This window comes from Camelina sativa, chromosome 17 (genome assembly GCF_030686135.1).
Source record: "Camelina sativa cultivar CO46 ecotype springtype chromosome 17, ASM3068613v1".
Lineage (NCBI taxonomy): Eukaryota > Viridiplantae > Streptophyta > Magnoliopsida > Brassicales > Brassicaceae > Camelina > Camelina sativa.
Window position 1 is genome coordinate 15162929 of NC_141896.1, and position 16026 is coordinate 15178954.

At 37.8% G+C, this 16026-nt stretch overlaps 1 protein-coding gene and 1 pseudogene across 1 annotated transcript; both read left to right on the forward strand.

Moving 5' to 3' along the window:
- Nucleotides 1-7699: 7699 nt before the first annotated feature.
- Nucleotides 7700-14581, forward strand: LOC109129926 (putative long-chain-alcohol O-fatty-acyltransferase 9 pseudogene; annotated as a pseudogene).
- Nucleotides 10812-12912, forward strand: LOC147923779 (uncharacterized). The gene is made up of 2 exons (XM_087494287.1): nucleotides 10812-12643; nucleotides 12684-12912. The coding sequence occupies exons 1-2, from the start codon at nucleotides 10812-10814 to the stop codon at nucleotides 12856-12858; spliced, it is 2007 nt and encodes a 668-aa protein (XP_087350413.1). The 3' UTR covers nucleotides 12859-12912.
- Nucleotides 14582-16026: the final 1445 nt, after the last annotated feature.

Here is a 16026-nt window from a genome sequence, read left to right on the forward strand (position 1 = left end):
CTAAGCTGGCTAAGCTGGCGTCGTGTAAACAAGATGGGCAAGCGGTAATTGACTACTATGGTAGGCTTGCTAAGATGTTGGGAAGAACTCCAAACATATCGACCCTCTACCGGCGTGTACATGTGGAGCAGCGGCAACGTATGAAAAGGAGAGAGAAGAAGAACGAGTTCACCAATTCGTGATGGGGCTAGACGAGTCAAGGTTTGGGCATGGTCGTGACTGCCATCATTGAAGCGGACGTGTTGCCGGATCTCGGAAAGGCATATAGCAAAGTTATCCGAGAAGAAGATAGACTCAACTCTGCTAAAGCTCGTGAACAACAACATGAAGCTGTTGGGTTCGTGACTCGTCTAGAGCAAGGACACGGTGAATCAAGTGGAGCTCGTCGTGAATCCCGTGACGGAGGTAATTTTGGAGTACAAGTCTCCGGTGGAAACAGAGGACGTGATCGGCTCTGTTCTAACTGCGGTAGAGCTGGGCATGAAAAGAGCTCTTGCTGGCAGATCGTGGGGTATCCCGAATGGTTTTCAGAGAGAGGAAGGTCGCGGAGGACGTGGCCATCACGAAGAGGTGGTCACGGTGGTCAACTTGGTGGACGAGGAAGAGGTCAAGTAAATGTTGCGTATGCAACAAGTCCACATCCTAACGGAACCCCCCGCGGACCTAACTCCGAGCAAATGTTGCAAGCACTCTCGCAGATGCTCAAAGAAAAATCCAATGGTGGGAGTGATAAGCTAATCGGTAAGAAATATGGAGATGTGATTCTTGATACAGGAGCATCACACCACATGACGGGAGATTTGTCGTTCTGTCAAATCTCAAAAATACTTCTCCGTATACAATTGGTTTTGCAGATGGAAGTACAACTTTGTCGACACAAACGGGGGTGTTTCGTTTGTCAGATCGTATTAGTTTATATGAAGTGTTATATGTACCGACTTGAATTGCACGTTAGTTTTCGGTTTCGAAGCTTTTGAAGCATTCTAACTGTTTTGCCTTTTTCACCGATGCGGTGTGTGTTTTACAGGACCGGTTTTTGAGGACGCTGATTGGAGCCAGGACAGAACGTGATGGAGTTTATTATTTTACAGATGTAAAAACTGCTCGTGTAAACAAGACAGTTCGGAGAGTTGATGAAGTTTTGTGGCATCAGCGGTTGGGACATCCTTCATATTCAGTTTTATCTACTATGCCTTTATTTTCTGGTGTTTCGTTTCTGCTAGTCCAAGTCATTGTGAGACATGTTTTCGGGCTAAGCAAACTAGAGAGATGTTCTCTGATAGTATTAATAAAACAAGCGAGTGTTTTTCTTTAATCCATGTCGATGTATGGGGTCCGTACCGTATTAAAGCCTCTAATGGCGCAGCTTATTTTTTGACAATCTTGGATGATTTTTCCCGAACGGTGTGGACGTTCTTGTTGTTAGAAAAATCAGAAAGTTAGGAGTGTTCTCCAAAATTTTTGTGCATACTCCGAAAAACAGTTTGGGAAGGCAGTTAAGATGGTGAGAAGCGATAATGGAACAGAGTTTCTTTGTTTGTCTTCTTTCTTTAGAGAAAAAGGGATTGTGCATCAAACAACTTGTGTAGGAACACCACAACAAAATGGGAGAGTGGAAAGAAAGCATCGTCATCTCCTCAATGTCGCAAGATCCTTGTTATTTCAAGCAAACTTGCCTACAAAGTTTTGGGGAGAAGCGATATTAACGGTGGCACATGTTATCAATTTGACGCCAACAAAGTTACTTCACAATAAATGTCCTCATGAAGTGTTGTTTGGAGAACAACCGGTGTATGATGACTTGCGGGTGTTCGGTTCCTTGTGCTATGCACATAAGCAGATACGGGACAAAGACAAGTTTGTTCCTTGTAGTAGAAAGTGTGTGTTTGTGGGATATCCGTACGGAAAGAAAGGTTGGAAACTATATGATTTGGATACTAATGATTTTTTGTCTCTCGTGATGTTATATTCAAGGAGGGTGAATTTCCCTTTTCGTTCAGTTGGAACCAGCGTTGCCTCATGGTGTTACATTTAACACATGTGACACTGACTGGATTATGGATAGGTCGGAGCCTGTTGGAAACAGGGGGAGTGTCAGTAACTCCACCGACAGGGGGAGTATCCAGGATAGTGGCTTGCTTGTTAATGTTGTTGAACCCAAAGTACGGGAAGTCAGTCCAGCCGAGCTTGATGGTGCCATCCTCGAAGTTGGACCTATTTTACCGGGTAGTCCGGGGCTGGTTGTTGAAGATACTGGTGTTAGTGATCACAACAATGTTGTTTCGCAGCCTGAACCTGAAATGGGACAGGGCAAACGTCAAAAGATATCGTCTGTTCGTTTGAAAGATTATGTGTTATATAATGCAGTGGCAAATAACTCCGATAATCACGTTCTTCCCGATCTCTCCATCAGCGATCCTCGCAGACACGGTCCAAGGTAATTCACTCTATCCTCTCATTGATTTTATCACTGATGCCCGGTTTTCATCTTTGCATCAGGCGTTTCTTGCAGCCGTGAGTGCGGCTGTGGAACCACGAAGTTTTAAAGAGGCTATCAAAGATAAACGTTGGACGAATGCTATGGGTAAAGAGGTTGGAGCCCTTGAAGAAACAAACACATTTAGTGCTGCAGACTTGCCTCCAGGGACAGGTTTCTCTCGACACAATGTGGGTTTACAAAAATCAAGTATCACTCTAATGGGAGTATTGAACGATATAAGGCAAGGCTTGTGGTGTTGGGAAATCGACAAGTTGCTGGTGAGGATTTTTCTGAAACTTTTGCACCGGTTGTCAAAATGACAACGGTTCACGCATTGTTACGCATTGTGGCGGCAAATAATTGGGAAGTGCATCAAATGGATGTGCACAACGCTTTCCCTCCATGGTGATCTCCGTGAAGAGGTGTATATCAAGCTTCCGCAAGGTTTTACAATTCAGCTCCGAATAAAGTGCTTCGCTTACAAAAATCTCTTTATGGTTTGCGACAAGCACCGCGATGTTGGTATGAAAAGCTCTCTACGGCTCTCACTAAGGCCGGTTTTGTTCAGCTCCTATTCTGACTACTCTTTGTTTACTTACACACGTGGAAGTGTAGAGATTCGAGTTTTAGTTTACGTTGATGATCTCGTTGTTTGTGGTAATGATGGTGAGGCCATTCGTAAGTTTAAGACATATCTCGGAGAGTGTTTTCGTATGAAAGATTTGGGAAAACTTAAATATTTTTCTCGGCATTGAGATTGCCCGTAATGAAGAAGGTTTTATGTTGACACAAAGAAAATATGCTTTGGATATTGTCAGTGAAACAAGGTTGCTGGGTTCACGACCTGCTGCTACACCGATGGAGCAAAATCATCACTTAGCTACGGATAATAGTCCTTACATTCCGGAGCCCGCATCGTATCGAAGACTCGTTGGTCGTCTCATTTATCTTGCCAATACTCGACCTGATCTTTCTTATTCTGTTCACATCTTGTCCCAATTATGCAGAAGCCGAGAGAGAGGCATATGGATGCTGCATTACGTGTTGTATCTTATCTTAAAGGAACAGCTGGACAAGGTATTTTACTTAGTTCTCGTGCAGACTTGCAACTCTCGGTTTACTGCGATGCACGATTGGGGGACTTGTCCGCTGTCTCGTCGTTCTTTAACCGCATATGTTGCCTTTGCTTGGTGGGTCTCCTATCTCTTGGAAGACTAAGAAACAAAAGGTGGTGTCGCAGTCGTCTTGTGAAGCCGAGTATCGAGCAATGTCTATTGCCACGCGTGAGATAATGTGGTTACGACAACTCTTTAAAGATTTGGGTTTCCCACCAACTGGACCTTCTCGCCTCTTTTGTGATAGTAAGTCTGCTCTCTATATTGCTGCTAATCCAGTTTTTCATGAAAGAACGAAACATATCGAGATCGATTTGTCATCGGTACGTGATGCCATCAAAAGCGGAGTTCTTACAACTGCTCATATCGGTACTAAGGAGCAGTTGGCTGATCTTTTAACTAAAGCATTGGGAAAAGTTCAGTTTAGTAATCTAATGTCCAAGTTGGGCGTTTGTGATCTACACGCTCCATCTTGAGGGGGAGTATTGGGCTGTGTTGTATATTGGGCCTCGATATTTATTGTATAAACCGACTTGTGTATTTACTTGGTGGGCACTCCACGTTTAGGGTTCATCGAGTCATCGAGTCTTGTATATAAACGCCGCAAGGCAGTTGTTAATATACACACAACATTCATTCAATATTTACAAAAGGAGCAACAGTGTTTGAGAGACGCGCAAATGAAGCCTCCCTATTCATTGATTTCTTAAAACGCAAGGTTTTTAACTTTCAGTTATAATCACCAAAAAGTGGAATGTCATTTTCTTCTTTGATATGAACACATATCATGTTTTTTTTTTTTTTCTTTTTGTTTTTATGTCTAATATGAACTAGCTCGATCTTTGTGTTATTTACGGAAGCTTTGATCCGCATTTATGTATTATAGTTTTAAATCACAACAAACTGGGTTTTAACATCTGAAATTTGCCGCCATCTGTGGATATAAAGCTTTTTATGACTCCTAAAAGAATGGATCAGATAATCTAAGCCAAAACGATGACGATCATGATTTACAGATTCGATCATAGATAATTAGGATCTAGGGATACTCTGGAAGTGATATAGAAGTGATACCTCCTATGAGCCTAACCGCATATCCAACTTGTTTGTGTTGGACATCCATGCCTAAGAAGTAAGATCATTTCTAGTTGTTTGTCACAAGTTCTAATAATGAAGAAGCTAGTTTAGTATTTTTTTTTTTCTTTTTGCCAAGTGAGTAAATCTTATATAATATGAGAATGGTTTTTTTTTAACTTTGCCTGCCAATGCGACACTTGGCGCTCTATATTTGTGACATATGTCTTTCTCACTAATCATAAATTAAACATTTTTACATACGTTATTTTATTTATATCTTTATAGTGTATAGCTTTAAAAAACAAAAATCACATTGTCACAAAAATATATTTCTTCCAACTTTTTAGTTTTAAACATATATATATTTTCTAATGAAAGCAGATACCATATAACTTAAAAAATAAAACTACTAATCAAACCAATTAAAACAAAAAAGTTTTCATACTTTAATGTAAAAATTGAAACCAAGTTCATTTATGATAGACTAATTTTAAAATATAGAATATGTACTAATATATTTTAAAAATCATATTGTATTCAATAATCATATATATTGTAATTAAAGACAAAACTCAGATAAAAATTGAAACTACTGATCTAACCATTAAAACAAAAAAAAAGTTTTCATACTTTTAAAATATAAATTGAAGCCAAATTAATTTATGACAGACTAATTTAAAAATATAAAATATGTTCTAATATATTTAAAAAATCACATTGTATCCAATAATCATATATATATTGTATTAAAGACAAAACTCAGATAAAATTAAATTATAATTAATATTCTATAAGTTACAGTTTGACTGTCTTTAAAACGTATGTACTAAAAGAAAATAAAAATAACATAAATTGCTTAATCACCCCCATGAAATAAGAGGAAACAATAGTTTCACAAAATAATTTAATGGTAATTATAGTATTTATTTTAAAATGATTAGAAAATAGATATAATATATCGAATCTAAAAAACATTAAATTTGACACATTTTTCTTCCATGAATTTTATTCAAAATTTAATGTGAGATATAGTATAAGATATTTCATAAATTTTTATGACATGAGCCATATTTTAATATGCCATAATTCCAATTTTTTATATTAAGGGTGATTACAAGATTAGAAAGTAAACACTGGAGCATATGATAAATCATGAGTACACTTAATAAATATTCAAAATAATCATTGGTGAATCTTCTGTTATCTTGTAAAACATATTATCTAGATTCATAATCTCATTAGTATAGTACGAAATTAAGGTTTTAGAAGTTTAGTTTATTGATTGGATGAATTTGAGTGGGTCTGATTTTTTTTACTCACATATCTTATTTTAAATCATCAAAATCTGATGGAAAAGTTCAACATATAGATATTATAAGTTTTTATATAATTAATTAAGAAAAGCATTTAGACGTAAGTTAAAATAAATTAGAAATGCAGTTATGTCAGAAAAATAATTGGAATATATCTATTGTTGATATCAATTTTTCTAATTTTGTCTTCCCTTCCATCTATACCAATTGAACATGTTGGAGAGTTCATTTTTTTGACAATTAAAAGAACATAATGAATAAGAATAGAGACAAAGACCGAGAAATAACATCATCATAGAAGTATAACACATTCTAAGCATTCATATAGAGTTTATAATTAACAAGATATTTGTTAGGAGGGCTAACTGAAGAAAATCAAACCGTAGCAACATATGGTGGAGTCAAAAAGAAAATCAAATATCAAAATTGAGTTAAAGAATATATAAAGTTGTAAAACCACTCGCAAAAAGATAAATATTTATCAATTATTTTTCTTTATGATCATATAAGTCTTGATCACATCCTATATATTACAGCTTTGAAAAAGATGTAGGGAAGATGAGATTTATTTGGTAATATTTGTAAACAATTTTCAATACTCAATTTTCGTTTCGAATATCTGATATATGGTCTCTACACAAATTTCATGTGTGCTAAGACTATCTCCAATATATATTCTATTTTTTTACTCTAAAATAGAGCATAGTTTTTTCAATATGTCAATCTATTTTATACTAAAAAATGGAGTTAGTGTAAAAAATTAAAGTTACATATAAAGTAATTCTACCATTTACCCTATTTTAGAGTAAGATATAGAGTAGAGTTAGAGCAAATGTTACCCTATAACGGAGTTTTTGACTTTAAAATAGAGTGAGGTTGGAGATGCTCTAAGAAACTAACAATTTATCACAAAACAGTAAAATCCAAAACAACAAAACTTTGAGAGATTTAATTACTTCCACTAAAAAAAATGTCCGATATGTTTTGTTTATTTTTATTTTGCATCCAAACATTACGAACCATATATAAAAAGGAACAATATTAAAAAATATTATAAAAAATTTATTTAAAAAAAATATATATTTCTAAATTTAAAATATATCATAGTTAACAAAAATAAAATTAAATATATCTCGCGTATCGCACGAGCCTATTTCTAGTATCGTATAAAATGAAGAAAGTTAGGAATATACTAACTAGCTTTAGTTCCTTGGCAAAAAAAGAAATAGAAAAACAAGGAAGTAAAATTTTCTTTCACGATGAATATTCAAAAGAGCCAGCAGCCCATTAGTTTCCGAATCATTTTTCAGTGCCTTCTCGCCATGATGAAATTTATAATTTCACGGTCAATAATCTAGAAGATGGAAGCCGAAAGTTAGTATTTCATTTGGATTTATAGTGTTGTCACAAGTTTTGATAAGAAGTTAGTTTGTATTTATAAAGTTTAGAAATTCAAGTCTTTTTGTCAAATGGTACCCAAGTAGCCAATCTTCTAAACTAATTTTGTGTTTCATATTCCTTACATATTCAATGGAGTGAGAAGCAAAAAATCAGCAATTGTGAAATAGGAAGAACGTACAACCAAAGCTGTTTCGTTGTTCGAATATTTTCGATTGCATAGCTGTAAGAAGCACATGCCTTAATTTACTCTCATTTTTTTTTTTGTTATACAAGGCAAAATTCAGCCAACACTAACACAAAAAGAGATTTGAGAGATGGAGGAAGAACTCAAGAACTTCATCCTAGTTTGGATATCTGCAATGATCTCAGTATCATACTGTTACTACAATCTCAGCCAATATCAAAACTGGCGTTCTTCGATTATTCTCTGTTTCTTCCCATATGTGCTCTTTTTTTTGTTCTTCCTTTGCTCTTCTCATCTGTGGCATTCTCTCTAGCTCTACAGCATTTTACCCTCTCCGAGATGGCCAGTTTAAAGCTCTCTTGTTTGCATTTGATAAAGGATCTCTTTTCCCAGTTGCCCCTAATCTCATCAAATTTGTTTGCTTCACTTGCTTCCCCATCAAGCTTCAGCAAAACCCTAAATCTCAACCATCTCTAAACCATTTCCACAACCGAGCTTATGCCATTAAAATCATGATATTTGGAGTTGTGTTACATGTCTACAATTACACGAATTTTCTTCCTCAGAATGTGCCATTGGGTCTATGTTTCTTGCATCTATACGTAGAGCTGAGATTCTCTTAGATCCCCTTAAAGTTCTGCTAAGTATCGCTCTTGGGTGTGATCTCGAGCCACCATTTAACAAACCATACTTAGCCACCTCTCTTCAAGACTTTTGGGGTCGCCTTTGTGATGCGGACATCAGAACTAAACCAAACCGGGAGCATGGCGAACCAACCAGTCCACACACTAAACCGGTCCACGAAGAGCATCTTGGAGAATCTTTTCCCAAATGGAGTTCTGATCAAGCACAAAGAGAAGGGTTAATTATTCATCATTAAATTAACCCTAAGGAGTACAATGGTTCAAGAGGGATCAAGCATCAGCAAGTCAAATCACCTCATTGTTGGAATATGACTGTTGCACTCTTTTTCCCCTTGTCTAGGGTTTTTCCCACTGGGTTTACCTAGGAAAGGTTTTTTAATGAGCAACACCAAGTCATCAAGGAAATCACTTACCATCCATCTGATCAAAGATGGCACAAGAAGTCATAGCTGAAGTACTTGTTGAACTACTTGTTGACCTGCTGAACTACTCGCTGACAGACATGCTGAACTACTTCCTGATGGACTTGAACTACTCGCGGATGAATCAGACATCGTTGCAAGTTATGAAGAGTTTCGGCCTTTTGACACTTGGACCAGTCCTAGAGGGAGCCCACACACCTATTTGATTCACCACAAGTCTCCAGCCCATGGAGAACAACCCAAGAGAAGACCCAAGTCCAAGCCACCCTTTGAATCATGTCCATTGATCTACTTGGAGCCAGATAAGGAAACTTTCATTTACATTCACTTGGACGTGTCCCAAAGCTACATATGGAAACCAGGAGAACCTCTAAAGCCACCAGAGAATATTTGGAGGATATTCACAAGCAATAATAGCCATTGGATCAGGCGGATTCAATCTTATTATTATTTGCTTTTTTCGGACCCGATTGTCATCAATGCACAACGACTACTTCCTAATCTAATCATGTGCATAGTCAAGTTTCCAACAAGTGGCCAGAGTTTCCAAGACGTCACAACTTCCTCCCCAAGTTAACGAGATACAAGACACATCTTTTACCTTATTTGGACCAATTCTACACTTAATGGTCCAACGGATCATATTTTCAATAATTGTTGTGATTTCTTTCTTGTTTTAGAACTCTAGAACGTGTGTAATCAGCCTATATATGCTGATCAGTTAGTCTCATTGTAAAAAACACCCTTGATCATTTTTAAAGTAATAGAAACGTTTTCTTCTTTACCAAAGTTTGAGTCTTTGTATTGCTTTGTTTCTTTAGTTCTTTGTGAGTGATTCACTTAGTGCTTCAGAATCCTGCGGATTAAGTTTGTTGAGTGATTCAACATCCTTCATTCATTCATTGATCGAGCGAGTCGATTATCCCACCGATTGAGCGAGTCAATCACCCATCTATCCATCGTACCCCCCCTTGATTCACGAGAGAGTGCTTCAGAGCCAGCTCGTGAATTCCACCTTCCGCAAGATAAGCTTGGAATCTCTTGATCCTTGTGTGATCTTAAGTTGGAGTGATTCCAATCTTATATCATCTGGTATCAGAGCTTCAAAAGCTCCTATCCCCAAGGTTGTATCTTTTCAACCTATATCATTTTAATTTTTGTTATTTATTTATTTTAATAAAACCTAAAACCAAATAAAAATTTTGTTTCTTGCTTTTTGTTCTTGTTTTATTGCTTCAGTTTCATTAAACAAAAAAAATTATTATTTGCTTTAGTTTATTATTTTGTTTTCGTATTTATTATTTTTTTTTTTAAAAAGAAAATTCTGGTTTCTATTTTGTATTTAATCTTTTTTTTTCTCCTTATTTGTTTGATTTACTTTTGATACATCTTTCTTTTGCTTGTGCAAGATTCTTCTATCACGAAGACCAGAGCAAATATGAAGTCCATTGAATTTTATTCAGATGAAGAAATCCAGAGAGAAGAGCCCTATCAAGTCACGTCGGATGAGGAAGATAACTTTGACGCTATCTCTTGGCAACGAGATGATAGTTCAGTTTCTGATTCAAGTGATGAACCAGATCGTGAAGCACCAGACCCAGAACCACCCGACTTATACAACACCAATACAGGCTATTCTAAACCATGGATTAAATTTAAAGATGATTTTTGTAGACATGGTTCAAAATCTCCACTGACCAAAATTATGTCTTTTTCAGGAAATGATAATTACATTAGGAAGGGAGACAACATGGAGTAGGATAGAGGAACAACAATGGGCTACCATTATCAATGTCTTAAAAAGAGAGAACAGAAGTCCAACCATCACATTTTTTCACACCAAGTGCCTACAACCTCACTTCAAGCAAAACCGAGAGACAAGTTATGTCGCACAAAGCCACAAGTGGTACAGGAAGTGACTCATGGAACATCAATTCGACCTAAACCACCTCCAAGTGGTAGACGTGATCCCCTATCGGAGAGAGACGCAAGGGCCACTAAGCTAAGAGGAGATGAGCTTAAACATGGCGTTAGTAGAGATCCATTGCTATCCAATCCCAACCAAACTTACAAGACCAATTTCAGGTTATCTCTAGACAATGGTTATGAATATTTTGGACCTGAATGTTTTGAGTTTGCAGGATGTAAAAGAGATTATCTACAATGGGAACTCAACATGGATAAGTATTTTAAATACTATTCCATTCCCAAAGAAGAGAGGCTTGAATACTGTCTTGAACAACTCATGGGAAACGCAAGGCTTTGGTGGAACCAAGCAGAAAAAGTTAGACGAAGGTTTAAGGAGCCAATACTCAAAACGTGGGGACAACTAAAGCTGCTTATGAGAGAGAGGTATGCACCTAAAATTCTGTCCCAGCCTAGTCAACACACTTACTCTTCAAAGGAACCAAGCCAAGAGAAAACTACACACCGGCGTGATAGTTCCAATCAAAACCCGGATCAAAATTCCGCCAAGGTAAGTGGCAAGAATATTGAGCTTAATTTTTATCAACAACTTGACCACGTGATGTACTTGCTTTCATCCAAAAGGTATGAGAAAGGTACAGGTGCAAAAGGAAAATCGGATCCCATACCTTCTCTAGAACCGCAAGACAAACCCAAGAAAGAAGAAGCCACATTGCTAGAGTTTAAACTGAATGTATCTAGCTCAAATGATTATTTATCGACATCAAGTTTAGAAATTCCCAATTCTAGATTAATGCGGTTGTCTTTGCCAAAGGTTATTGATGCAGGTCAATGTCTTAGCATGGATGACACATCTAAAGAGGTAGTCTACAAGGTAGCAACTTCAAAGGAAGTTGAGAATGACACAAGTTTTGAGGAACAACTTTTGGAAACAACATCTTCACAAGATTACCGAAATAAGGAGTATGAGCAAGCGAACCTTAAGGCACATGTGGAGATAAAACCAAGTTCAACACCATCTGATCTTGCTTCTAAGATCATCCCCATTAAGGCTAAGTTGATACCAAACAGTCTACATGGTATCCTAGTAAGTGAAACATATGATCTTGTTCGATATTGGAATAATTTGACAATTGATCGTAGCTTCAAACAACTTGTTTTAAATGATTCAACTTCAAGTATAATGCACTTGATTTTATCCTTAAGTGTCAAGCAAGATAAAGGTACCACAAACGTGTATAGTGATGAGCGAGAGACCACATCCAACATGATCTTAAGTTTTGAGCAAACAGAGAAGCTAGAAAGGCGTGATAACATGGAATCAAATCCAGAGCTTAAGTTGAGCAAGCTAGCCACTAGAGAAGATGAAGTTGACACAAACAACATCTTGTTTCAAGAAGAACCACCAGATCAATCATTAAATCAACCAACCTTGTTGATTTTGAATGATACACTCATCGATGAACTATGTCAAGTAAGTAACCCATTATTTCAATTTACTTCTATTAATTTGAATGATGTGATTATAAACTTGTTAGGACTTAAAGAGTGTGAGAAAAACATAGGTTATTTAAATAAACCTATGGAACCAATTTCTTGTATAGTAATTGATACAATTTGCAATATACTTAGTGTTACACTTTGTAGAAAAGAAATGGTTCAAACCAAAAATATTTTACATGTTTATATTGATCCCATGACTGTAGTAATGCACTTGTTCTTCGCCAAAAGTGTCAACAACATTGCAGGTACAAAAGAGGATCATAAAGGCGATTCACCGGAGATAAAGAGACCCATGAATATTCTACATCAAAACCGGGGTAAACCAGCGCCATTGGTGGTCACACCACTCAATAAGGAGACTAGGAGTGTCCCGAAATCTTGCTTAATTAAAGAGGAGCCACCGGATCTCAAAGCTCAAGCGCAGATCCAAAGAGGAGCTAAGCACGCTACACAATCAACCATGATACCGGATCAAAACCGAGGCGTGATCCTATCTTTCCTGCTCAAAGGAGAGCAACTTGATGCACCACACATCACAAAACCAAAACCATACCGAGGTAAGACCCTAAACTCCCAAAATCGAATGAAAGCTAACTTGCTTTCTCTTGGTGCAGATTGTACAGTTTCGAGGACGAAACTTTTTCAAGGGAGAGGGTATGATGCGGACATTAGAACTAAACCAAACCGGGAGCATGGCGAACCAACCAGTCCACACACCAAACCAGTCCACGAAGAGCATCTTGGAGAATCTTTTCCCAAATGGAGTTCTGATCAAGCACAAAGAGAAGGGTTAATTATTCATCATCAAATTAACCCTAAGGAGTACAATGGTTCAAGAGGGATCAAGCATCAGCAAGTCAAATCACCTCATTGTTGGAATATGACTGTTGCACTTTTTTTCCCTTGTCTAGGGTTTTTCCCACTGGGTTTACCTAGAAAGGTTTTTAATGAGGCAACACCAAGTCATCAAGGAATCACTTACCATCCATCTGATTCAAAGATGGCACAAGAAGTCATAGCTGAAGTACTTGTTGAACTACTTGCTGGACCTGCTGAACTACTCGCTGACAGACATGCTGAACTACTTCCTAATGGACTTGAACTACTCGCGGATGAATCAGACATCGTTGCAAGTTATGAAGAGTTTCGGCCTTTTGACACTTGGACCAGTCCTAGAGGGAGCCCACACACCTATTTGATTCACCACAAGTCTCCAGCCCATGGAGAACAACCCAAGAGAAGACCCAAGTCCAAGCCACCCTTTGAATCATGTCCATTGATCTACTTGGAGCCAGATAAGGAAACTTTCATTTACATTCACTTGGACGTGTCCCAAAGCTACATATGGAAACCAAGAGAACCTCTAAAGCCACCAGAGAATATTTGGAGGATATTCACAAGCAATAATAGCCATTGGATCAGGCGGATTCAATCTTATTATTACTTGCTCTTTTTGACCCGATTGTCATCAATGCACAACGACTACTTCCTAATCTAATCATGTGCATAGTCAAGTTTCCACAAGTGGCCAGAAGTTTCCAAGACGTCACAACTTCCTCCCCAAGTTAACGAGATACAAGACACATCTTCTTACCTTATTTGGATCAATTCTACACTTAATGGTCCAACGATCATATTTTCAATAATTGTTGTGATTTCTTTCTTGTTTTAGAACTCTAGTACGTGTGTAATCAGCCTATATATGCTGATCGTTAGTCTCATTGTAAAAACACCCTTGATCATTTTTAAAGTAATAGAAACGTTTTCTTCTTTACAAAGTTTGAGTCTTTGTATTGCTTTGTTCTTTAGTTCTTTGTGAGTGATTCACTTAGTGCTTCAGAATCTTGCGGATTAAGTTTGTTGAGTGATTCAACATCCTTCATTCGTTCATTGATCGAGCGAGTCGATTATCCCACCGATTGAGCGAGTCAATCACCCATCTATCCATCGTACCACCCCTTGATTCTTGAGAGAGTGCTTCAGAGCCAGCTCGTGAATTCCACCTTCCGCAAGATAAGCTTGGAATCTCTTGATCCTTGTGTGATCTTAAGTTGGAGTGATTCCAATCTTATATCACTTTGGAATCTCATGGTCTCGGCTATCCTCCGGTCAGGCGTCTACAATCCTGTGCGGTGCGCTTGACATCCCATAATGAATTCCGGTTGGGCTAGATTCATGGGGTATTTGGTAGCGTTCCTTGTCTCCGGTCTGTTTCATGAGCTTGTATACTTCTATATAACCCGTGAGACTCCTACATGGGAGGTCACTATGTTCTTTGTGTTAAATGGGGTTTGCACGGGGACGGAGGTGGCTGTTAAGAGGACAGCGTTTTTACGGCAGTGGTGGCCAGTGAAGTCGTCAGTGTCACGGCTTCTCACGATGGGCTTTGTGTTTGTCACCGGGGGTTTTCTGTTTTTCCCTCAGTTTATACGGAGTGGCATGATGGAGAGACGCGCCAATGAAACCTTGTTTTTCTTTGATTTCGTGAAGCGCAAGTTTTCCATTTTTAGGTTGTAAACTACTGATCGCAGTTCTCTCGTTTCTGCATGTGCATGTGCATTGCTAATGTCATTATTTCGTAAAATTGGGGAACAAAACTAAAAGAACCATGTAATCTTATTGTATTTTTAAACTAAAACTAAAAAAAAATGTAAATTAAAATTGTTGTTTTATCTCGTTATTAATAATATTATGTAAAAAAAAAAAAATATTATGTAAGTTCCAACTTGTAATATCAAAAGTGATGTGCAGCATATCTTTTGGTTTTAGCGTTGCATGCAAAATCATTTTTGATGTTAAAGAATCGTGCTATGTTTACCTCTAAAGCTAATTTCGGTCATTCTTCAAAGCCAAAGAGAATTGTTCATAAAGAACAACACAAAAACACAAGTTTCTTAGATAATAGTTTTTTCATATCGATTCTACAATAGACGAGATGCTTAAATACACAAAACATAAACTGACTCCTAAGAACGTGAATAGTGGGCAGAGAAACACATTCCCGCTAAATATTAAAATAACTAAATGCTTGGCCACGTCAACTTCTTCCTTGAGTTGTATTGGATCTCATCATGGTATAGATTCAAAACTGCCTAGTAATAAAACAAAGATCTTTCTTAGGTGTAATTGCATAAAACGATTAAGTTGAATCAGGGCCCCGATAATTTATGTATATTGTTACAATAAACCAAGCCAAACTGAAGATTGGTACTGATGCGATCGACGGACACGGTCGCAGTACGGACGAAAAGGTCGCTCTCAGGCCGATCGAACTAGGAGAGATTTTTCCTCGGACAAGACTCGATGAAACGAGTCTAGAGAGGAAACGAACGAGGGAAACAAGAGATGAGCGAAAACAATTGAGCGGATTGGAAGATCAGACTTTTGGCCTCGATCTGGTCGAATGGCTACGGTAGGCTGCGAGCGGCTGCAAAGGGCTACGAACGGTTACGATGCGGAACAATGGAGGTTGCGAGAGGTTGCGATACGGAACAATGGTGAACTCAAGAATTTTCGAAGGAATGATGATGGTTTGCGAAGGTGGATCGAACAACGACACGCGTGGATTGGCTCGCCACACGATACGGCCACTAGCGAACGACGAACCCGGTTCGAAGTTAGCTAGGATTCTCTCGATAGTTCAATCCCGGATTGAGACTAAAGAAAGGAGTGAGACAAGATCAAAGAATCTCTCTTTGAGGAAAAGTTTTTATTTCATTCAAGTCTAAAGGCTACAAAATGTCTAAGAGAGGGTTTAAATAGCTAGGTTAAGAGAAGGCTTAAGGACACGCGGACTCGCGATGGTCCGCACACTTGTCCTTTGACGTGTTCTCTTTGAAATAGAACACGTCGCTCTCTTTGACCAACAAACTTAACCACAAACACTCTCAACGTTCAAAAGAAGATTCTAGAGTTCAAATTAAAACGCACAGCATAAGTAAAAAAAAAAAAGAAAACCGTAT